Genomic DNA, 24,421 nt, shown 5'->3' on the forward strand with positions numbered 1-24,421 from the left:
AAAACAAACACCCACCCCCCTCCTCCAGAAAAAACACCCGCCTCAAAATACGTGTATTGAAAAAATTTGTTTCGCGTTTATTATTGCATCTGTGGTAGACCACATTAAGTTTTCAGTGACGAGACAAATGAAAAAAAAAAAAAATTATTACACCACGAAATGGGAAATTTTTGGTTATAATGATGTGCTCCTTTTCGTCCTCTAGACGTTAAAATATAAAAAATTAACAGCCCTGCATTTCCGAATCGTACAGTGGCGTTCTCTTCTTTCACGAATGTCGGATAAATAATTCAAAACATCCAAAAAATGACGCAATATTTTTCAAAATACATATCTACTGAATGAAAATTTGACTAATTCGAGAATTTCACTGATTAAAAATTTGATCCAAGTAGGTAGGTACCTAATACCTATACCTACGTACTTTGAAATACGTAATATGTAATTAATGTCTGAGATACGTAGGAAAGAATCTGAAGACTTGAGATGGAGGAACGGTATAAATGTAGTAAAATTTTGTTTTTTTCCCCTCAGTTTTGGTCGTTTAATTTTCAAAAATTCAACAAAAATTGAAAAATTCACTGAAATTTAGACTGATGATATATTTTTGCACGCTGTTTGCATTTAGCATTGTCCGATTCAAAAATTCTTCTACCAATGGGATGGGATACATACCTTGTTAATTGAAAAGTTCTCTGATCAAATATGTAGATTTCCACCACTTTTAAAAATTTGTAACACTCAGATACCTCCCACCTCAATTCTCAATGGGCCTCATCATAAACATTTGGAGTAGGTACAAAATAAGATTAGGGTAATTGCAGTTTAGGTTCTGATCTCAAATCAAACTTTCAAGAACTAAATTTTTCACTTAAGTCGACAGATTTGGACCAAATTTGATAGAAGCCTTCATTTTAAGTTGAAAGTTACACACAAAAAGTTTTAGCTCCGGAGGTGTGCCTGGAGGAGAGATTTAGGCCTTCAAAGAGGAGGAATTTTCGAAAAAATTTCATACGTTTTTGGCTATACTTTTTCAATTGTTTTTTTTTGAAATTGGCAAAAATGATCAAAAATTGACACTAGTGCGTTCTAAAATATTTCCCCAGTTTCAGGAAACACATCTTTCAATATTTTGACCTTATTAATACGAAATATCTGCGAAGAAAAAATGTTCAAAATTCAAATTTGTTCAAAAAGTAAACTTTTGCAGATTTTCTAACGCTCAGAAGAACCCTAAAACTGGTTTTGGATCTTGTCAGTAACAGCATAGATCGACGCATAATCTCAAGAGTATGTACTTTCACTCGAGGCTGGACTTGATTTCTCAAAACAGATTGCGTAGCGACATGAACGAAAAAACACTATTTTTTCGAAAATGTCCCCTTTTTAGGGCCTCAAATCTCCCCTCCAAGGGCACCTCCGCAGCTAACATTTTTTGCATGAAGGTTTCTATCAAATTTGGTCAAATCTACCGACTTTTTTTTCGCGATCCATCCCACTTACCAATTCTTGAAATCTTAAGTACATACTACATATATGTACTTAACACACTTTCAAAAATGACTCACTGACATTTTGTCAAACGTTATAAAATTTGGAAGAAATCCTCTACAGTCCCCATCAATGACATTAATCACAATTCAGATTGAAGCAAAAAAAAGAAAAAAAAAACATTCTTACTTTAAGAATTATTTTATTTGCTCAGGAGACTTGACTCGCATTTTTCTTTTCATTATTTCAAGTAAAAATAAAGTGCCCGAACGTGGCAACTCTAAGGTTTCATTTTAGGTTGGTAAAATGCAACTTTCCTAGCAAGAGATTACTCTTACTGGCGTCAGATCATTCAAATATGTATACTACATATGTCTATAGGGTCATTTCAGGTCAATTCGACCCAGAAGTGGTAAGGAGGAGGGAGGGGGAGGGGTCGGCGATAATTTCGAAATTTTTCTGGTGGAAAGACTTTCCCAAGGGATGACCAATGGCATGAATCGCAGCCCTCTAGCCCTTTTTTAAATGCTGTTAGGGGGTGTCAAAGTTTTCAGTGAACTTAAAATATGTAATATGTATCATCCATCACTAGAATAAGAGTACGAATTGAAAATGAACTCTCAGAACAAGCAGAAATAAACAGAGGAGTTCGCCAGGGATGCCCACTATATTGTGTTTTATTCAACCTGTACATGGATCACATGGTAAAAGAATGGCAGAAAACGAAGCCAAAAGAAATCAAGACAGACAGAAGGCAAGAAATATCAACAGTACTTACTATATTCGCAGATGATCAGCAGTATTAGCCGAAACAGAAGATGACCTACAGAGATCAATGTACAATCTAACAAAGACATCAGAAAAGTATGATATGAGAATATCATCAGAGAAAACAAAAACAATGGCCTTCAAAGGAAAGGAGCCAGTAAGAAGCAAGATTGTAATAAATGGAAAAATCATTGAACAGTTCAATAATTTCAAATACCTGGGAAACACGATATCATACCAGGGAGAAGTAGATGTCGGTGGAAAGATTGCAAAGTTCCTGAGAGTCACTGGACTGATAGATAGGACCCTGAGAAGCAGTTATAAGGTGCGAAAAGAAACAAGATTGAAGGTGTACAATACCCTAGCAATACCAATGATGACTTATGGAAGCAAGGTATGGGCACTGAAGAAATCTGATAAAAGAAGAATAACGGCAGCAGAGATGAAGTTCATGAGGAGAACGACAGGGGTGACTCTCAGAGACAGAGTCCCATCTGAGTAAATAACAGCAGATCTCGGAGTGAAGCCAGTCATGAAGAAGATAAAACAGTATAGGAAAGATTGGAGAAATCATGTCAAAAGGATTGAGGAAACAAGATCACCAAAACAGGTCCTCCAATAATACACCAACGGGGAAGAGAAGCAGAGGGAGACCAAGGAGCAAACTCACTGATACCTAAGGCTCATCCTCAAGAGGTTCCACACCGTAGCAGACAGGCCAACAGGCCTACCGCTTATAGGCTAAACCTTACAAGTCTAGCTGTAAACAATGCAGTTTACTACTACTTTTCAGCTTGTCAAGTCACTTTTCTGGAGGAAGGCCTTTGCGGGTTTCAAAAAATGTAGCACCGTTGGAAAGGGGACAAAATTCTCTACAATTTAGAGCCATAAAATTATAGGGCCCTCGAGATAGTTTAAAAGTTCTGTCGCCTCAAAGTGCAAAGTGAACAGAACAATATGTTAAATTGGCTACCTTTTTCAGCTCGTTAAGTCAATTTTCCCAAGGAAGACTTTTGCGGATTTCAAAAAATTCAGTACAGTTGGAAAGAGGACCAAATTCTCTACAATATAGAACCATAAAATAATGGGATCCTCGAGATGGTTTGAAAGTTCTGTTGCCTCAAAGTGCTAAGTGAATAGAACAATAATAACAATATGTTGAATTGGCTACCTTTTTCAGATCGTTGAGTGAATTTTCTCAAGTAAGACTTTCGCGGATTTCAAAATAATTAATTCCATTGGAAAGAGGACAAAATTCTGTATAATTTAGAGCCATAAAATAATGGGATCCTCGAGATGGTTTGAAAGTTTTGGTGTATCAAAATGCAAAGTGGACAGAACAATCACTAGCTTGAAGCCTACAGAATGTAAGGGGAATCAAGATCCGCAACCACTTATACGCTGTGTGATGTCAGAGCTTTTTGCCCTATAGTTAGGGGTTCTATGAGGCTTTTCAGTGATATCATAAAAATCAGTGTTGCCACTTTTTTAAAACGTAGAATCTTTTCATTCAATGAAATGAACTCATCACGAAAAAATCAAAATTCTGAGTGAATTGAAAAAATAAACGAATTTTAATTTTTTTTTGCTATGAGTGTAAATTTTATCCACTTTTTTAAAAAATATGTCAGAAAGAGGTCAAAATAAGACAACTGAATAAATTTGAACTTTTTATCGATGCTTGGAATTGAAAATTGAATTTTTTCAAATTTTGATTTTTTTGTGATGAGTTTATTTTATCGAGTGAAAGGATTTTTTCAACTTTTTCAACGGGTACGTAAAAATAAAGATCAAATAGGTCCACTTCACCAATTAAAATTTTTTTTCGTGTTTTAAATAAAAAGATCGCATTTTTTCACAAACTTTCAATTTTTTTAAATCGACTTTACGAAATAATGCCATCTCAATTTTTTAATAATAATATGTTGTTCAGCATGAAAAGTTGTCCATAATATATTTTTTCAGAATTTTTCAGAGCCGGAACGATATGAAAACTACGTTTTGAAACTTTTCGAGCTAATTTTTCGCATGAAAAAAAGTGGCAACACTGATTTTTATGATATCACCAAAACGTCTTTCAAAACCCCCAACTATTGGAAAAAAATTCCATTTTGGTAGGTATCGCGGTTATCGAGTAATCCACTGCTGAAATGGATTATATTTTAAGTTCACTGAAAACTTTGACACCCCCTAGCAGCCTTTAAAAAAGTGCTAGAGGGCTACGATTCACGCCATTGGTCATCCCTTCAAAAGGTCTTTCCACAGGAAAAATTTCAAAAAAAATCGCCGACCCCCTTACAACTTCTTGGTGGAATTAACGTGGAATGACCTTACAGAAAATTTCTTTTGCCCACAGGAGGCCATTTTGTAATTATAAAAATCCAAAAGTGACCACTTGGAAAATAAATGACACTTTATAAAAATCTGGAATTCCTAAAATTTTGCTGAAGGCTTCAGAACTACTCAAACCGGTTCGAAACCGTTTCCAATTAATTCTGAGAGTGAAAAATAGGGTACCTACTTATCAAATTTTAGCTTTCTACGTAGATTTTGTGAAATTCTGATTGCATACCTATTCCTATATTTCTGATGTTGGGCCCTTTGATTTTCAAAAATTCATCAAAAATAAAAAAAATGCAGTTTATTATTTTAAATTTTGGCTGATGATGTATTTTTGCATGCTCTTTGTCCAGTTAAACATTTTTTTTCTGTCGGTTGAGATACCTTTGGCTCCTAATTTTTCCAGCTGAGCACCAAAGAGTGTCCACATTTGGGCATTTTACCTTGACTTATATTTTAAAAGATTCGATCATACATTTTAACACATTTTTATCATCGAAAGTATTTTTTTTTTTTTTTTTTTTTTTTTTTTAAATACCTAACAATAAGTAATAACTATACAATTATTTGGATCTTTTTTTTTGGATATTTTGCAATATTTCTCTAGCCATTTTTTCTGAATGAAAGTCTCAACGTTGCCATTAAATATTTTAAAATTGAAAATTCGATCGAAACATTCATAAAACCCTCTACGAGTAGGTAGATTCAAATATGGGACACGTTTATCAAGGTAGGCTACAGTTTTATTTACAATCGCAGTCATCGTAATATTTATCAAAGGCTATGAAAAGTTCTTATACTCGAGGCCATATTTCAAAAATTTAGCTCTAGCTTTTCAAGTCTCCAGAGAGAGAGAGAGCTATGAATATCCAGTCAAGACTTATGATACTGTTACGCGGTTTATTTTCGTTTCGATGATTTTCGAACAAATTAAATGTTTCTTTAGGTACTGAACATTCTTGCTTAGTATTAGACCCACACTTTTTGGTTACTGAATTATTTTATCTCGTATCACATGGTTCAATTAAATTAATAATAAGAATAGATTTATTATTTTTTATGATGGAGGTGGAAGGGATGCCTATAATGAGTATTCCTGTTCATCATTCATACGAAATTTGTTCCTTCAATACTCGTTTATGCAACTATAATCACTTACGTGTTAAATAGACAATTTATGCTCTTTTTCGAAGGGATTAAAAAAGGTTTGGGTCATTTTCATCGGTTTTTGTGAAATAAAAAATTCAATATTTTCATCTACGCCAACGATTGACATACATAAAATAACGTTTCAATTTAAAATTCACTTTCAGGCTTACTTTCAGTTCTTCAAATTCGATAGTAGTGTTGACTATAATATGTCCAGAGTGAGTATTGTAAGTAGTCTTTCCAGCCCTCGAGATAGTATTGACTCCGTTTAATAATCCATTATATAATATAACTTCTCCTTTGATCGGTACGAGTAGAAATTTCTGCAAAAAAAAAAACACCCGTAATATTTAAAACACTCGTTCGAATAACGAAGCACCGCACGCTTTTGATAAATTGATGAGAGAAAAGTTTGTGTTTTGCGAAAAAAATGTAACGATGATAGCAAAGTTTTAATAGGTACGGTTCAATTGTAAATTATATTAATAATTAAACCGTGTAGAGTATTTATTTTAATTGGTGTGTGCGTTATGATGTTGCTTTTAAAAAGCGATTATTTATATTTTTTTTTCACAGGTGATTAAAATTGGAGATAATTTTCTATAATTATTTACCGTCTATAGGCTATAAAACCTATAATAAATTTTTTTCGCTTTTTAATCAATCGAGCGTTGCAACTTGTAATTATTTATGGTTTAAGATGTATGTAATGTTTTGATTTACTCGATTAAATTCTTTTACTTCGTCTGAAAGTTTGATCGGGCCAGTTGTTTTTTCTCTAATGTGTTTGATTGCTAAGTCGACTATGCTGTCAATCAGCGATTCGGCGGTCAAGCTGAAACCAAGAAGCAAAATAAGAAAATAATTATTAATCGAAGAATTTTAATCGAATAACTTAAAAGTATACGTAATATATTTTATGTTAAGAAAAAAAAACTGTACGTGAAATTTACTCGAGTATATTTAAATCGCATCAATCGAGCTGACGATGAAAGTAAAGTTTTATTCGATCGTGGTAGAAAAATGCCTCGTGGTGGTTGCGTTGGCCTTTTTTTCCTGTTTTGTTTTGTCGATAAATTGACCTTATTTTTTGGTAACTAAGTACACACTTTTGTGTGAAGGGGTTTACACTCTCTCGATCGAGCAGGAAGTCGAGAAGTGAAGATATTGGCAATTAAAAATGTTGTAAGAGCTTCGAGAATACAAAATTACTTCATTTTTGTCCGGCCTATGGCCTTATCGTCGTCGGTTTTATTACCTACTCGTAAAAGCACGATCAATAATTTAGTAATTTTCAACTTGACGTATTACGACGTGTTCGCACAGACATTGTCAAGCAGTACTGTTTCATTTTTCGTATATAATTTTCTTTTCGATTTCGTCGTCTCGAAAAGTCGAAACAGAATACAGACTGTTGGCGATAAACCGTTGGCGCGAAAATACCGCAAGCTAACACGTGGGTTAAATTACGGTTTAATTGTCGATTCGTATATTATGTATGCGGAAAATCCTGTACAACATTGTTATCTGTAGTACATAAATGAACAGAGAACAGATAAAAGAAACTAGTTTCTTCTTCTGTATATCTTTCATGTTGCTGAATATGGGCTTTCGACGTGAATTCCGAGAAATTATTACTCATATGGATATGTAATGTATAATTCAATTACTCGTACCTACCTGTTGTAGGTACAAATGAGTACTTACCTACGTACAATTACCATCATTCGAAGCACATTGTGATTCACGGATTAAAGAATGTTTTTCGTATTTTATTTTTTATTTTCGAGTGCGAAATCTAGATTACTGCGTGTTCAAACACGTCAGTTATTTTATTGAAAAATTACTCATTTGGAAATCGCTTTCATCGTCGTGTTTTTTCCTATTTGTTTTCGTGCGTCATTCTACACTGTTTTGTACTAGGATTGTTTTCATCGAGAAATCGAGGCTGTGAATTTTTCCAGCAGAGATCAAATTGTTTGGGAGATTGTTTTACTCGGTGTTTTGTTTTATGTAAATGGATAATCACGTTTCAGAGCTTGAGGAAAATAACAGTGAACAAAATGCATTTGACTGAGTTAGAATTTTGATTTGAAAAGATTTCGTTGAAATTTCAGGTTGAAAACGAAGGTGGGAGGGAGGGGAAAGATCATGGTATTTTCTTAAAATAATATTACTCACTTATAATGAATCAGAAAATTTAGATAGTTTTTTGAAATACAGATTTTTTCCCGCCAAAAGAACACTCATTCACATCTCAGAATCAAGCATTAAGTTTTCGAAGTCGAATTTTCGATTCTAGCTTCTTTCGGAAAATTTTTAAAATTTCGATTTTCGACTCACTTGCCCAAAATATAATCGACAAACAAAGAGAGCAATTTGGATTCAACTTCCAGATGTAAGCGTAGATTATGGCATATTCTGGAGCTATATTTCAACTCGCTGGAGAAAAAACAACTTTCAATAGGCTGGGGTTGCAGTCGACTTTATGACAAATGAGGAAAATCTGCTGCTGTAGGGAGCATTCGATTTTCATTTTTTTTTTTCAAATTTTAAAATCCATATTTTCTTGCAGAAAATTGACTAATCGAAACTTTCAAAGTTCAGAATTTTGCAGGAGAGTCAAGAGCCAATGCGGGTCTGGGGAAAATATAATTTAGCCCCATTTCTAGTAACAAAAATATATAGAGGGGTTTGAGAGGGGGGTCAACTAAGAATTTGTTGACTGATACAGGGGAAAAATACTAATTTTGCCAATTGATATAATAGGTACCTATTCATATAACTAAAAAATTGTCATTATCTGTTTTGGATTTTTGGGGGCCCAAATGTGAATTATTTTTATTTTAAAACAAGAAACCAATTGACTGGAGCAATAAATTAAGGGCGAAAGTTGTTGAAAATTTTATTTCGAGAGGCCTAAAAACGATGGTTTGGGGGGAGGGGGGTGGAGTTGATTTTGAGAAAAAAGGGAACAGGCCAGCGCAAAGTGAGGGTGAAAACTTTTAAAGATTTACATTTTGAGAGAACTAAAAACGACGTTTTTATATGGAAAGAGTTTATTTTTTGACTTTTAAAATTTTAGAATTTGAAAGATTTTTTTTAGGATGTTAATTTTGAGAAAGAAAAAAGAACTGACCCACGTGAGGGCGAAATCCCTTGAAGAGAGGCATAAAAACGATGCTTTTTATGCGAGAAATTTATTTTTTCACCTTAAAACATTAAAAGTTGAATGTATTTTTTTTAAATTTCAAAAAGCTTTCAAAAATTTGTGTTTTGAGAAGTAAAAAAAAAAACAAATTTTTCTTTTATCACTGATTCTTTTTTTGCCAGGCCCTGTGGAAAGCGTGGGCCTGGGGCAAACTGCCCCCTTTGCTCCTCCCCTTCTCGACGGTTTTGGAATTTTGTTCTAAAGCGATGAATTATCCGCCTTTTTGACGAGCAAAATTTTACCTGAATTGAAATTGTCGAGTTGTGAATATTTAAGTTTGAACTTGGTTATTTTCTCTGGAAACCCCATCAAACGTTGAGTCGTATCACGTCATAGTTGAATTTTTTAAAATTTTGTTCATGTTTAATATAGGTACATACAGGAGAGGGGAGTCAATTCAATTTCTGTATTTGAGATATGTGCGGCAGCATTGCTGTCGTTATATTATTGTGTTGAATATTACATACTACATACTTAGTTGAAAACAAATTTTTTTGAGTAGAATACAAATTTCAGATACAGTGGAACCTTGATAACTCAAAATCCACAGGGAATGGTCATTCATTCGGCTTATAGAGGTTCGAGTAATTGTGAGCATTCGAGTTATACTTAGATGTCTTACAAAATGAATGAATTGAGAAATATGTAAGTGCATAAAAGATAGAAGTATGAATTGAAATATTCGAGTTATAGTTAGAGGTAAACGCCCAACAAAGTACGACTTACAGAGGCTTTCTCGCTATTTTGGCAAAAGTTTTGCTTCGAGTTTCAAATGGTTTGTGTAGTCAATTTTGACTTATCTGAGTAAAGTTAACATTGAGTGTTACGGAGATTTCAGGGAAAATGGAGGTTGGTTTGGTTAATAGAGGTTTTCAAGTTGAAGAGTTTCAAGTTATTGAGGTTCCACTGTATACATTAAATAAAAAGACACGATTAAAACATGAAAAGATGAGAAGTTGAAACTATGTGTAAAAATCTACACCAGGTTATCTCAAAAAATTTTAATGCTTATTGATCAGGGGAGCTGAGATGTTTCTCCAGAGTATAATAAGGCCTAGTTATCAGCCATTCTTTGAGGACATTTTTGAATTTTTTTTACAGTTGGATGGTTTTTTACTATACACTCCCCGGAATCTGATTGTAAACTTTTGCTGCAGGTGGTACAGTACTACACTAGAGAAGTTTTGTGTGGTGGTGGTGAGTTCCAAGGTTATTTCGTGATCTGGTACTGTGTGGATGGGTAATTTTTGGAAAGGTAAAGGTACCCTCATTGGGTGAAAATCTGCTGATGATACACGACAAAAAAATGCGACAAGAATTGCAAAACTAACTTTCTGCCAATACTTTTCTGCTCATTAATCAGCGCTATAGACACTGGACCTGCGTATAAGACAACCAACTCGCGGCCATCTTGGCAAAATAACCTGAGTAACGCCAATTTATCCCGCTGGGTGATCTTGGCAGCACTGTACTTCAATTTTGCAGGCAACAGGGAAAAGGGAGGGTTGTGTAGTCCGCGAGGTACTCCTGACTGCGCAATTGGCGTTACTCAAATTTTCCTTACCATTTCCGTTCCCCTCGGCCTGCAGTTGGTTGTCTTATTCCGCAGGTCCAGTGTCTATAATCAGCGCCCATATTTTTTTTATGCGATAAATTCTGCCAATGTCCAATATTCATGAAATTTTTTTTGGCTCTGCCGGAAACCAAACCAGAGTCTCTGGGTTGGAGAGCGACTTTTCTACTTACCTAACCACTGGGATATGTGATGTAATGAATGCAAATATTTCTATAGTATGTCAAATACTATCAACTAACAATATTGGCAACTCCATCAAAAAATGGTGTTTCATCCTCCTAGCGGCCTGGCAAGTAACTAAATTTTACACAAGCATGTGATTTGCTGAATTGAATCTTGTGGACGCGCAAGATTCAAACCAGTTATGAACCAACCAATCAGAGCATTTTTGATAAGAGTTAGTTTTTGTCAAGGCCATTCAGATCGCGCTTTTGCTGCGACAAAAACACTCAATGTATTTTAAATGGAGTTGCAAGTATTGTTAGTTGATAGTACAAGATGCTAAAACATTCGCGTAAAATACCACATTTACACGTGTTATTTAGCAAATATGCAAAGGAATACACCAAAAAACAGGTTAGTGGCATATTTTGTAGTTAGTTTATCGTTACCTTAATGCCAAATCCGAGTAGGGGAGAGCTGCCTAAGATGGCATAGTGACGATTACTCGAAAACTACAAACTGAAAAAAAAAAAGTTTTTCACTTAGAATGTTGTCAACACTGTGAACATTGAATCCCGGTATGTGACAAATTTTTTAATGGTGAAAGTAGGAAAAAAAAACGACAAACAATATTTTGGGGGTTGTGATTTTTAAATTGCTGCTACTTTGGAATGAGATATTGGTTCGAAAAATATTTTGTTGGAAAAAAGTGGTTGCGAATACAAAAAGTATAAGAAAAAAGGTAAGTAATATAGCATTTTTTGCCCAAGATGGCACCTACCAATAACCTTGTATTTTCATAAAAATGTTCAAATTAGTTTTTCCTTCATTTTTGAAATATTTTTACTTATTGGTATTTCAGCTTTTGTACTTGAATTCCGTAATAAAAGCCACTTTTAATCAATTTTTTCTTCATTTTTGAAATATTTTCATAGGTATTAAAACTTTTGCAATAAAAACCACTTTCCTTCGAGTTTTTCTTCATTTTTGAATTATTATTCTCATACACATTTCAGCTATTGTACTTGAATTTCGTTATAAAAACAGCTTTAAATCGACTTTTTCTTCTTTTTTGAAAATTTTTTATAGGTATGCCATCTTATCCATACCTGTGTCCAAGATGGCACATTTGGAACTTTTAAAAAAAAGGCAAATTACAGGTACTAAAAATGAGTAAAATTTTAAAACCAGGGGGGGGGAATTTGTAGCCAAATGTTCAAAGTTTCAGTTGGTGTATTCTTTTTTTCGGATAATTCATTATAGCGCCCTCCAGATCGCAAAATGTGCGAAGTATGCCATCTTAGGCGGCTCTCCCCTATGTCCATACAAAAAAAGTACGATTTTACGCATCACTGATAAGGTTCGGATATGCTCGGAAGAGTTCGTTGAGTTCTGATTGAACATTGGTCAGCTTCGTGCATCTTCGGTGGTGCATTTTAACTGTACTCAGATGCAAATTTTTCAATTCAGGGCTTCCCAGAGAGAATCAGTGACGCAAAACAACGATTTTTTTTTGGATGGACATACTCGGATTTGGCATTAAGGTAACGTTATTCCAGTGTGAAGAAACATGCCACAAAATTTGAAAACACTGTGGCTGTGGCCTTATGCGAGAAAAGCCTAGTTCACAAACCTAACATATGTAAGAGCAAACATAATGCATAAGAATACCCATAAGAATGGGAATCTTATGTCAAAACATAAGAATCAGCCAATCAGAGAACGTTTTCTTATGTCTTATGTTTTACGTGTTCGTTTGTGAACAAGGATATGCCACAAAATATTCACATAGCATATTTTTTAGCAGATTTTTTTTTGGTGCACCAATCCACCTTCTAAACAGCGCTTTTTCATGCGTATATTCGAAATAAGTACATCAATAAACCAGCTAGTTTTGGCGTCTTTTTCAGCGTATGGGCAGATTTTCCCCCAATTGGGTTATAACCCCAGTGTAAACCATGAGAGATATTATGTCCAAAATATACCTATTGTGATATTGTAGTGACAGTGAGAATTTTATTATCAACAAAGGTGGGCCTTCATGTTTGTCTTAGAAGTATTTTATAGTGTTCTTATCGCACGTTTTTGTAGTGTGAGAATTTACTTGACATAAGATGCATTATGTTCCCAAAAAACCACCCTATAGGCCATTGTAGAGTGGAATAGTCCAAAATACGCAAGTCTGAGAGTTTTTTGATTTATAATTAGGAGTAGCTGAAAGAGTAGCTAGTTTATTCGATGACAAACGACAGGTTAATTTATTTATCTGCACATCCCATTCTTCCATTTTTTTGTATTTTGATAGAAATTTTGATCATGAAAATTCAACTTTTTACTGTGAAAGTTCAACCTGATGATTTCCAAATCTAACCAGCACGACTGGCAGGACAACCAAGTGGGAAAATTTTTCCAGACCCACGTTTTCCAGAGAACTAGCGTGTTCAAATCTTAATTTTTGAAAAAAAAACTGATAATTTCATTTGGAGGGAAATCAAAAGCTACCAAAATTTGTTTTCAACAAAAAAAAAGTCTCTTGTGAACAACTTTCTCGAATACAAACTTCTTTCTCAAAATGAAAACTTCAAAAATAAAGTTTTCATTTTTGAATGAAACTTGTTATCTGAGAAAACTTCTGTTTGGAAAAACTTGTTTAGTACAAACTACTCCCCAATAAACTTCTTTTTTGATGACAAAATTATCAATTATTATATTTTTTGGAATGGGAGGGGAGGGGAGGGGAGGGTGACGGACTTCTTCACAGGGGGAAACTCGTGTATAAATTCTGTTTTGTAAACAACACTTTTTCGACCTCGCTTTAAAAGAGAGAGAGGGTGTGAAAAATTTTCAGGAGGCCCTAATTTTTTTTGCTCTAGGTCAATCTGAGTTTAATGTAACTAGTCTAGAGATGTGACGAGCATTCGCAATGTTCTAGTTTTTTTTTTTTGAAATCTCAAATACGTGAAAATGACCAAGGTCACGGTTTTTTCATAAACAGGTATCACGAAAATGTTGTGATCATTTTACAGGGCCATCGAGATGGATTTGTGAGAATGAATTGAGCCAAATTAGAGAACCTGATTTTATTTTTGGCTCGAAATGTTTTGAAAGTTGAAACAAATAGATCAACTTTTTTTTTTTTTACAAATTTTACATTGTTAGGTACCTACTCATTTTTTTGAAGGATTTCATTTTTTTTTCAACAAATTTTTTAAATTTCATTTTATTATCCAGAAAAATAAGTTTTTTGAGGTATCTCATTCATTAAAATTTGAACAAATTAAAAATTTGTTTTCGTAACATGCTGATTCAGCAGTGAAAGCCCTTGGTCAAAAATGTGAAAATGTTTGGATTTCATCTACCTAATAGATTATCTCCTGATCTCAACGGGTTGGGTAGGTAAGTATACAATTCGTTTAAGTATAAATTTGCATTTATTTTGCATCGATTTCAAAATTGAACCATTTTTGACTCAAGTTTTCAAATTCACCTTACCATTATCTCCTACCTTGGGAATACGACCAGCGAGCATTTGAATTCACACGACGCTCGTTGTTTCAAAGAAAAGTAAGAGTTCAAATGTAAGTAAGTGAATTGAATCAGAAAAATGAACAATATGCTACGTGAATTTTTCGATTGTTTTATAATTGTTTATTTAATGTGTTTTTTTTTTCTTTTCAATTTTGAAGATTAAAAGGCATTTATGAAATTATACACCATTAAAATACGAGTACGACGTACGTTCCTATCGTATTTGTATATCTGGTTAAGTCAACATTGAGCCAGGTATGCGTGAAGTTTGTTTATTTAATACCCATCTTTCCTGATATGTTGATATTACTGTACCTACTCCATTGTATGTACTTTCAATTTTTAGGTAGCTCGTGGAAAAGTTTTATTTTTTATTTTTTGATAAATTAGGTTACCTATGAAATATTTGATTATTTTTTGTAACTTTTGGTCATTTTTAGAATCTTAATTTTAAATATAATTTCAGATTTCGATCACTAATTTTCAAAACAATAAAAGTGTCCTTCGTTTACAAAATTAATAATACTTACTCAAGTTTTCAGTTACAAAATCAATATACTCAATTTTTTTCCAAAGCGTACAGTTATATTTGAAATTAAAAAAATAATACGACACAATTGTATGAAAAATAAGCTACATAATAAATTATTCAAAACAAAGAAAAAATTAGCAAAATCATAACAGTACAAGTTTCATCTTTAGCACTTTAATTTCATCAAGTGACACTCGACTCTCCCGTTTTCTCGTTCATTTACATAATTATTACTACTTACATATGATTACATGAATACTCCAAGCTTATTACATTATGTATGTAGGTACATACGTTTATTATTTACCTATATTTATACGAATAGTGACGACGACAATAACGATGACAATTGCCACCACATTTCGACAGAGAGAAAAAAATAAAATCCAAACTAATGGTGAGAGGGTGGGGGGGGAGAACCTCGAACGAAAAAAATATATAAATAAAAATATACCTAAGTGTAGGGAAAATTCAAATTAAACGCGTCATTTCACATCGAAAAAGCAATAATTTGCAAATCTGAAATCTTCGCGAGTCAATCCGTCCATCATCGCTGTTTCTGATTAGCACAAGAATGAAAATGAGCTTTTAGCAAGCGTCGTGACCGTACCGTATTCAATTGAACGCTATACGACTTCCTTCTTCGCACAACAAATCGATCCTTGAATTCCCGTAATGCATCACAGGTCTTAGTGATTTTTGCAGCCAATTTTTCGTTATCTTTTTCCAGTTCTTGAATTTTTTTACGTTTCTCCTGTTGACGTTGGTTTACGGCTACGATAGCTTGGCGAAGTTCACGGATACGTTTATAGTTAGCCATGTTTGCTGCCTTGATCTCACGTATACGTTTATCTTGTTTCTGGATTAATTCTTTTTTTTCTGCAATCACCTTCTTTAATTGGCTAATTTTATCGTGAATATCCATTTTGGGGGGTACCTCGTCAGGATCAAAAACTTATTGACTGGATGAAGAATCCCACGAACTGACAGTCTATCGTAAGCACGAGTAATCAACGCGAATCTCACTAACACAAATATTCAATTAGAGGGGATTTTTTTTCCAGTATTCACACTTTACACAGGAGTGAAATTAAAACTATTACCGACAACACAGCCAAGAGATTAACTCGAGAAAATCGTCAACGCGGACGAACTGACTAATATGACTGAACAGAACTGATGAGAAAGAGAATAAAGCCTACACAATGTTGCAGTTTGTTGCGTATCGCGAGGTAGAGAAGATGAAACCGGGGTGAAAGAATAGACAAGACAGGACATAAAGGAAGTAGAGGCGACAGACTCGAGTACGATAAGATGACCAAATTCCTGGAAAGATGGCTATTGTTTGAGAAGGAGCAACAATGAAAACAAGAAAACAGGATCGCGAGCTTCATAGCTGTACATTCGACTTTCGAGTTGTTGCTTTGTCTAAAAATTAATTTTAGCCCCTTGTCATCTGAAACCGGGGTGAAAGAATAGACAGGACATAAAGGAAGTAGAGGCGACAGACTTAGTACGATAAGATGACCAAATTCCTGGAAAGATGGCTATTGTTTGAGAAGGAGCAAGAATAAAATCAAGAAAACAGGATCGCGAGCTCCACAACTGTACATTCGAGTTAGCTTGTTGCTTTATCCAAAAATTAATTTTAGCCCATGTCATCGGACGTGTGAGAGGTTGAGTTGTTATAGTCCGGGAGCCCGCATAAGGATCAATTGCACCCCCTGCCGATCCTTCGGGACAACTTTTTTCTTAAAGGGGGAGTCTTAAGGAACATTTCTAGCCCTTGTCCTCAAAAAAAAGTGGCCTAGCTTACTTACGAAATGGCAGCCATTTTGATTGACTGGTCAGCCGAAATCGCAGATTTTGGGATCCAACATAGGACTAGCTTAAAATTTTTTAAACCGTACGAAGGTAGATCAAAAGATCAGGCAAAAATTCGTCACCTGTCAAAATTTCAAGTGGTAAAGTGCCTTTTTCGATTTTTGGTGAATTTTCAAAAATCAAATTTCTGCCAAAATGTGAGAAAAAAATCAAAATTTTACCAAATTGACCAAGAAAGCTGAAATTTGGGATATACCCTATTTTCGACATACAAAATCGATTGGACACTGTTTCAAAGCGTTTTGAGCAGTTCTGGAGCCTCCAGCAGATTTTTGAAACTCGAAATTCCCACAAAATTTCATCAAACGGAGATGGAAAGCCGAAATTTACTCTGCAAACTAATTTCAATACGCTACAAAGTCAACTGCAGGTGAATTTCAAGTCGTTTTGGAGCATCCAGCTACTTTTTGAAAATTACTGGAGTCTCCACCAGATTTGAAACTTGAAATTCCCACAACATTTTATAAAATGGAGTTAGCAAGCTGAAATGTCTTCGCAAACTAATTTCAGGTTCGATATGAAGTCGACTGCATGGTTTCAATTGGTTTTGAAGCTTCCAGCTACTTTTTGCCATACTTACAACCGTTCAAAAAGTCGCTGGAGGCTCCTAAACGACTTGAAGTCAACCTGCAGTCGACTTCGTAGCGTATGAAATTAGTTTGAAGAATGAATTTCAGGTAATTCCATCTTCGTTTGATGAAATTTTGAGCAATTTCAAGTCTCAAAAATCTCCTGGAGGCTCCAGTAATTTTCAAAAAGTTGCTGGAGCCTTCAAAATGACTTGAAATCCACCTGCAGTTGACTTCGTAGCGTATTGAAATTAGTTTGCAGAGTAAATTTCGGCTTTCCATCTCCGTTTGATAAAATTTTGTGGGAATTTCGATTGGAGTGTAGAGTAAATTTCCTAGCTTTCCATCTCCATTTGATGAAATTTTGTGAAAATTTAAAGTTTCAAAAATCTGCTTGAGGCTTCAGGAATTTTCTAAAAGTCGCTGGAGGATCCAAAACGACTTGAAATTCACCTGCAGTACTTCGTAGAGTATTTAAATTAGTTTTTAGAATAAATTTTAGCTTTACAACTCGAATTTGATGGAATTTTGTGGGAATTTCGAGTTTCAAAAATCTGCTGGAGGCTCCAGAACTGCTCAAAACGGGTTGAAACCGTTTCCAATCGATTTGGCATGTCGAAAATAGGGTATATCCCAAATTTCAGCTTTCTTGGTCTATTTGGTAAAATTTTAATTTTTTCCACCATTTTTGGCCTAAATTCGATTTTCAAAAATTCACCAAAAATCGAAAAAGGCACTTTAGCACGTGAAATTGTGACAGGTGATGAATTTTTGCCTGATCTTTCAATCTACGTTTGTACGGTATAAAAAAAGTCGTGCAAGTCCTATGTTGGAATGCAAAATCTGCGATTTCGGCTGACCTGTCAATTAAAATGGCCGCCATTTTGTAAATAGGACCACCTTCTTTTGAGGACAAGGGCTAGAAATGTTCTTAAGGACTCCCCCTTTAAGAAAAAAGTTCTCCCATAGGATCGACGGGGGGGTGCAACAGATCCTTAAGCGGGCTCCCCGACTAATAAGGGGTTTCCAAAGTGGCAAAATTCAATTTTTTAATAAAAAATACAAGATGTGAAATTATTGACGAATTTAATACAAATCCCACATACGAGAAAAAAATTTGCTAACAAATATGTAATTATAACTATTAACTATGTATGAACCTACCTACCTACTTTTCATCTTTGAATGTTCAAAAAAAATCATTTTCTTTGTAAATTTGCTCTCTGAGTGGGCTAAGAAGAAATTTTATTCTTTTTTTTTTTAATATTATGAAAATCATAAAATATTTTGATATTAGGTGGAGAAAAAATATTTTTTTTGAAACTTTTTTACAGCAGTTTCGTATCAACTCACATTATTAAAAATTATTTTCTCGAAAATATCAAAAAAATTATAACATTTTTTTAAACAAAAATAATTATGTTGTTCTACACAAAAAGAACTATTTTTTATCATTTTAAATCCAGGCTGTCATACTCTTATTGTAGGAAACATATTAACGCATGTCAACAACAAATAACAACGTTTATTATAAAAATTAACAAGGAACATTGAAATTACATCTTAACGCTTCGAGAACATAAACGCTAGTCCGGGAATCGAATACACGAGATCGAGAAGGCGCGTGTACGTAAATACCGCGTAATTACGATGACTATTTCCCACAATCGGCCATCCTTTCCGGTGTGTCGTCCTCGACACACGATTTTCCTCGTTGAAATGGACCGCTTTCAGAAACGTTAGAAAGGCAGCCACTCGATTTCTCCTCGGAATTCGAATCGTTGTCAGATGACGAATCACTGGGCGATGAAGGACGATTTAACGATGGTTTGCTTGACTGGAACTCACGAAGACGTCTGGTCCAATCCGCCGCTTTCGAATAATCGTATACACGTAGGAAGTTGGCCATTTCCTCGTTTTTAAAACCAGAACATACCGCATTTTTCGAATCTGTCACTGATGCGCCGACATCTTTAGCTAACCGCAGCTTATCGAAGATGTATTCGATCGGTGACTCGTTTTCGTTTTGGGCTCGGAGGGAAAAACGCTCCCACTTGTCGACTACGTTGGTTTCGCTTCCGATAAACGTCTCGGAAAATTGCTGTCGAAAGTCATACCACGTTTTGATATCGTCTGCGGACAGGAGATACCAGGTTTTGGCCGCTTTTAGCAATAAACGCTTCGCTGCTTCTAATTTCTGTATATTGTTCCACCCGGCAATGGTTGCTTGGTTTTCGATGCTGTTCAGCCACTGTTTCGCTTCCGTCGATGATACTTCGCCGGTAAAGTGTGGAATGTTGGGCAATAGCACAGCGCTGCTAGCCGCTCGAACAATTTCACTCACCGTATCAATTGGAATCGTATTTTTCGATGCCGCCATGCTTTCGAGGGTGATCGAGAACAACACAAGAACTTTCAACACTTCAAAAACGAATGTAACGATAGCGATGTCATACGAGACACAGGTCCGACCACTTCTGAATATGTAGGAAACATATTAACGCACGTCAACAACAAATAACAACGTTTATTATAAAAATTAACAAGGAACATTGAAATTACATCTTAACGCTTCGAGAACATAAACGCTAGTCCGGGAATCGAATACACGAGATCGAGAAGGCGCGTGTACGTAAATACCGCGTAATTACGATGACTATTTCCCACACTTATTTTAATCAGAAATTCTTAAATTGATTTTTTACACCAAAAATGGCAACACTGATTTTCACACCATAAGCGAACATGCCTTGGAATGTACATAGAAAAAACTGAAAAAATGTAATTAGAACCACCGCTTCAGTCATTCGAAATTTTTATTTGACAGCCATTTTGGAAATTTACAAATGCTCCATGAGGCTCTAAAAATGTTCAAACCCTGTTGTTTTAGAATCGAGTGATTATTTAGACTCATCAGACGGTATCTCAGCGAAAAAACCTTTCATGGTTTGCAGTTTTTGAATTTTTTTCTTCATTTTTTTCTGGAATTTACAAACATGTGGGTGAAAAAATTTCTTTTGAGATGTCATTCCTGGTACATATTTCGTGGTAACCACCTCAAAAACGGTCAACAGGGTGTCCAATAAGGTGCTAAAAGTTCATTTTAGAACATAACAGAGCGATTTAAAATTTCTGGGAAATATTAAAAACTCACTGAAGTTTTCATATCTTATGGTCCAGAACAGATAATGTTTGAAGTCTTTGTGGAGAGAGGTAAATTAAAATGAAGTAATTATTATTCATACTGGTTCGTTTTTAAATTTTTTTTTGAGAAAAAGTTGAGAAATCGTCATTAAATGAATTTCTCACATTTTCAAAAATTCTCCAAGAATCAAAAATTAACTTTATCGTCTAAAATTTTGGATTACGAGTAGTTTTAGGACATGCCCTTTTGGTGTGGCTTGAGTTCGTTCAAGTTGTAACATTTCTTGCCACTTTAGAAGAAATAATCACCGAAGATTTTTTTTTTTTGTGAAAATTGAGGAAATAATGAAAAATCGTCCGTTGATAATTTTTGTTGGAATTTCTAATATTTTTTGAGCCAAGTCCTCTTGGAAAAATTTCAGTTTTACTGAACCTTTTTTTTTTATTTTTTCACCGAAGGAAACATTTTCCAGCACAAGGTAACTTTGAGAGGGTGACTCTGAATATTTCCAATCCCAACCTGTACAATTTCCCCTGATGAATGACAACTTATGTGCGATAAAAATAGACACACAAATTTTTAAAAAAAAGTCCAATCATTCTCTCAAGTTTTTTTTCCTCCCAAAAATTGAACCATTTTTTCAACGTTTCCCGCTCGCGAAAAGCAAAAAATATTCATCTATCATACATTGTAAGCTTACCTATCAAGTATTTCGAGTGTCATTGAGAGGCCAGTCGCCTCGTTCCCCCTCTTTCCCCTTACCCAATTACAGTATCACAATTGGCACGACGCAAACAGATTTGTTTATCAATGAAAACACAGTTTTTGACAGTATGTACTAGTTTCATATTTTTGCAGAGAGAAACGTATCGAGAGATGTGATTACCATATCGTATGAGAATGGTTTGAATATAAAGTTTTTCTGGTAGTACCATACTTACCTATACTTTTCTATTTAATTTTTATTTTCGAAATTGATTTGAATACCTAATGAATTCAAACAAAATTTTTCCAGCCATCAAGTTATCAAAAAACTGCTATAAAATAAGTTCAATACCATGATCTTGTTCAAAAATGATGAAACAAGAGGACGAATACTTAAGGGAATTGATTCCTTAAAAATGCTAAATACGCCATTTTTGGTTACGAGTATACGAAGAAATTTTATGGGACTCGATTTATTAATAAAACCATCAATTTATTAGCCATATTTTTTTCATCTCGTGATAGTTTTTTTAATACCTACGTAAAATAAATATTTTATCCACCATTTTCTCGATTCCATTTCGTGATAACACTGAAATGAAAAAATTATTCAAAACTTAAAAATCTATAACCAAAAATGGCGTATTTCCATACCCGGCTTCTAGTCCCATACGTAAAGGGCTCCTAGTCTCGCCCCATTTGAACTACATTCCGAAAATTGATAAATATGCATATAAAATTATACCGAATTTCGCCATCTTTTTAAGCACCCCATTTACTCGAAAGAAAATATTTTCCCAAACCACGACTTTATGACCAGATGGAACCTAGAAAGTACTCGTTAAGTAGGCATCAAAATAAAAAACCATGCTTATATAAGTTGAGGCATTAAAGCGCAGTCCAAGGTTGTAAAAGTTTTCTAATCCGTATTAAAATCTACTCGAGTTGAAAACAATTTTTTTCCACGAAATACCCTCCACCATAGACCATAGAAACCGTTTGACTCTTAATACATTACGAGCAACTTGACGTGTTAAAAAATTTTGCCTATAATACTTGTAGGTATCTTCGATGTTGAAAATATTACGATAGTAGACGTTGAAAAATTTCATTTTTACGACGTAAAACGAGTTAGGAATATGAAACAGTGTATATGCTGCAATAGACTGTATAACTCCTAAAGCAGGTATCTATCTAGGTATATATCGTAGACTGAAAAAAATTCTCTTCTCGTTTCGCTCTTCATCTTTTATATACAGTACCTACAGGTTAGAAGAGATATAGGTACGAAATGAGCTGAGTATAAAGTTAACAAACGACTTGATGGGTATTCGGGGTCCAATCTAAACAATAAATTCGTATAAATGGGAATATATCGGAAAACCGTCAACACATATTTCCCTCGGGGGGTCCTCTATCAACTGTACGTACACAAATTTGGCCACGTATATTATTTAATCGCGAGAAATTTTTATTCGCACGCGATATACCTACCTGTACGAAGCGCTTATAAATTAGAAAATTTCAAGGTGATTAAAAAAATTATTCTAGGTAATTTTTCCTCGAGTTTTATTAAACTTGTATCGAGCTTTTAAAACGATCGTACTGCTACAACCAAAGGTAAACCATTTTTATCGTATATTTAGAGCTACTTATACCTACCTACCTACCGGTGCTTGGAAAAAAATAATCTAGACTGGTTCGATGTCGAGTGTGTATTTTTTCAAGAGCCTATACTACTCGACGTCGTAATCAATTTTATCGTATTTTCACGACTTTACTTTGTCGAAAGAAAAATACATACCTAATAATTTCGTAAGCAGCGCGATAATTAACGCGAATGTTACTCAATTTAATAAAACTTTTCAATCAGTTATCAATCGTACATCATTAAGCAGGCACACACGTTGAACCAGCTGTCAATAGTCCAACAGAACTTGGTGTTTTTTTTGACCTTGATGGTGAATATTTTTCGAAAAAATTGACGAAATTCATTTCCACATCAATTATTCGATATTATTTGTTTAAAAATTTGAAAAATTTTCCACTCTAGCGTCTCATAGAGGTGAAAAAAAATCCCACAAAAATTCCCAATCGAGGTATTCGAACGAAACGAGGTATTTTACAAAATTATTTCGCCTCATTTTGTGAAAAAAAAAATATAAAAAATAACTCGAGTTGGGTACAAAAATTGAGGTAAACATCCGGTAAGCGAAAAACACTTACTTCCTTTTACTCTCGTCCAATTTATCGACACCGGTTCCGTCTTCTTCGGTTTTCTCCGTCGCTAAAAATTCACCAAGTTTCGCATCGTCCAACGTAATAGTTTCGGTGAAATTGTCAGCGCGATATTGGGTCAAAACACACCCCCAAAGCGACACAAAAATCACCACAACGAAATCGGAAGTCCGCATTTTTATGACTTAAAAAACACACCGACACATGCGACCAAAGCGAATCAACTAAGTACAATGCGAACGTAAATGATTTTAATCGCTGAACCTTTTGGTTAAAAGGTCATAATTGTATTCAGTATAATATACATATATCGCAGAACCGATGTATGTGTATAATCATCTGTGCGAGAGAAGAATTTTACTAATGTGCTTCCCGCGCCTTCAATTAGTCATATGCTAGGCTGGACGGGAGGAAACGAGTGTATTGGGTGGATTTTCATTGATAACAAAGTATATTCTGGTCGAGTTCGTTGGTTCATTGATTGCCCGATTGCCACTCTGCCAACAGCAGCCTGACTATCGTGGGGCGTCAGCCTCGATCTCCATAATCGTATTATTTTTTTCGACTTCTTTATGTATACACTTTGTATTCTGTGGTATCATAATAGTTTACAAAAATAAAAATACTCGCCAATGTACGTAAATAAACCACTCCATCGTCTCGTTGTATTATTTTTATATACAATGGACAAACGTATACTGTACGTATTGTTTCTTTTTTCTCCACATATAAATGAATGGCGTCTAGCGGAGGGGAGGGGAGGCAAAGGTGGAAGATGGAAGATGGACTTTGCTCTTGGTCTTGAACGAATTCCTGCCAAGCAATAGGCTCAAAATGAACGTATAACTGTATAGGTAACTAGGTACACTGGATTTTCTACCAAGAGATTATTCCTTATCAGGAAAATTAATTGAGCCATGTATGATTATTTATGAATCATGAAAATATATTTTACGCGTCATTATTATATAGAATGAGCACGTTTAACAATTAATAGCTCGGTGTACTTCACTTACATACATTTACTCGCCGAGCATATGTGTATATAGCCTGTAGATGGTCTTCGTAATCGAGGTTTTGTTATTCAGGGGTATTTTATCTCGTTCAGTGTCACTTCCGATAT

At 34.7% G+C, this 24,421-nt stretch overlaps 1 protein-coding gene across 2 annotated transcripts in view; it reads right to left on the reverse strand.

Annotated features, from left to right (window-relative positions):
* The window catches only part of LOC135838320 (uncharacterized), a 47,611-nt gene extending 23,659 nt beyond the window's left edge, over nt 1-23,952 (reverse strand). The window contains exons 1-3 of one of the 2 annotated variants that reach the window (XM_065353903.1): nt 23,287-23,952; nt 6,490-6,583; nt 5,919-6,071 (exon numbers count right to left, since the gene is read on the reverse strand). In XM_065353903.1, the coding sequence (XP_065209975.1) occupies nt 5,919-6,071; nt 6,490-6,583; nt 23,287-23,474 (435 nt within the window). In that variant the 5' untranslated portion in view covers nt 23,475-23,952. Of the gene's footprint in view, nt 1-5,918; nt 6,072-6,471; nt 6,584-23,286 lie in introns of both variants that reach the window. The other variant, XM_065353902.1, reaches the window with a different exon arrangement.
* Nucleotides 23,953-24,421: the final 469 nt, after the last annotated feature.

The sequence above is a fragment of the Planococcus citri genome, chromosome 3 (assembly GCF_950023065.1).
Source record: "Planococcus citri chromosome 3, ihPlaCitr1.1, whole genome shotgun sequence".
In the NCBI taxonomy this organism is placed as follows: Eukaryota; Metazoa; Arthropoda; class Insecta; order Hemiptera; family Pseudococcidae; genus Planococcus; species Planococcus citri.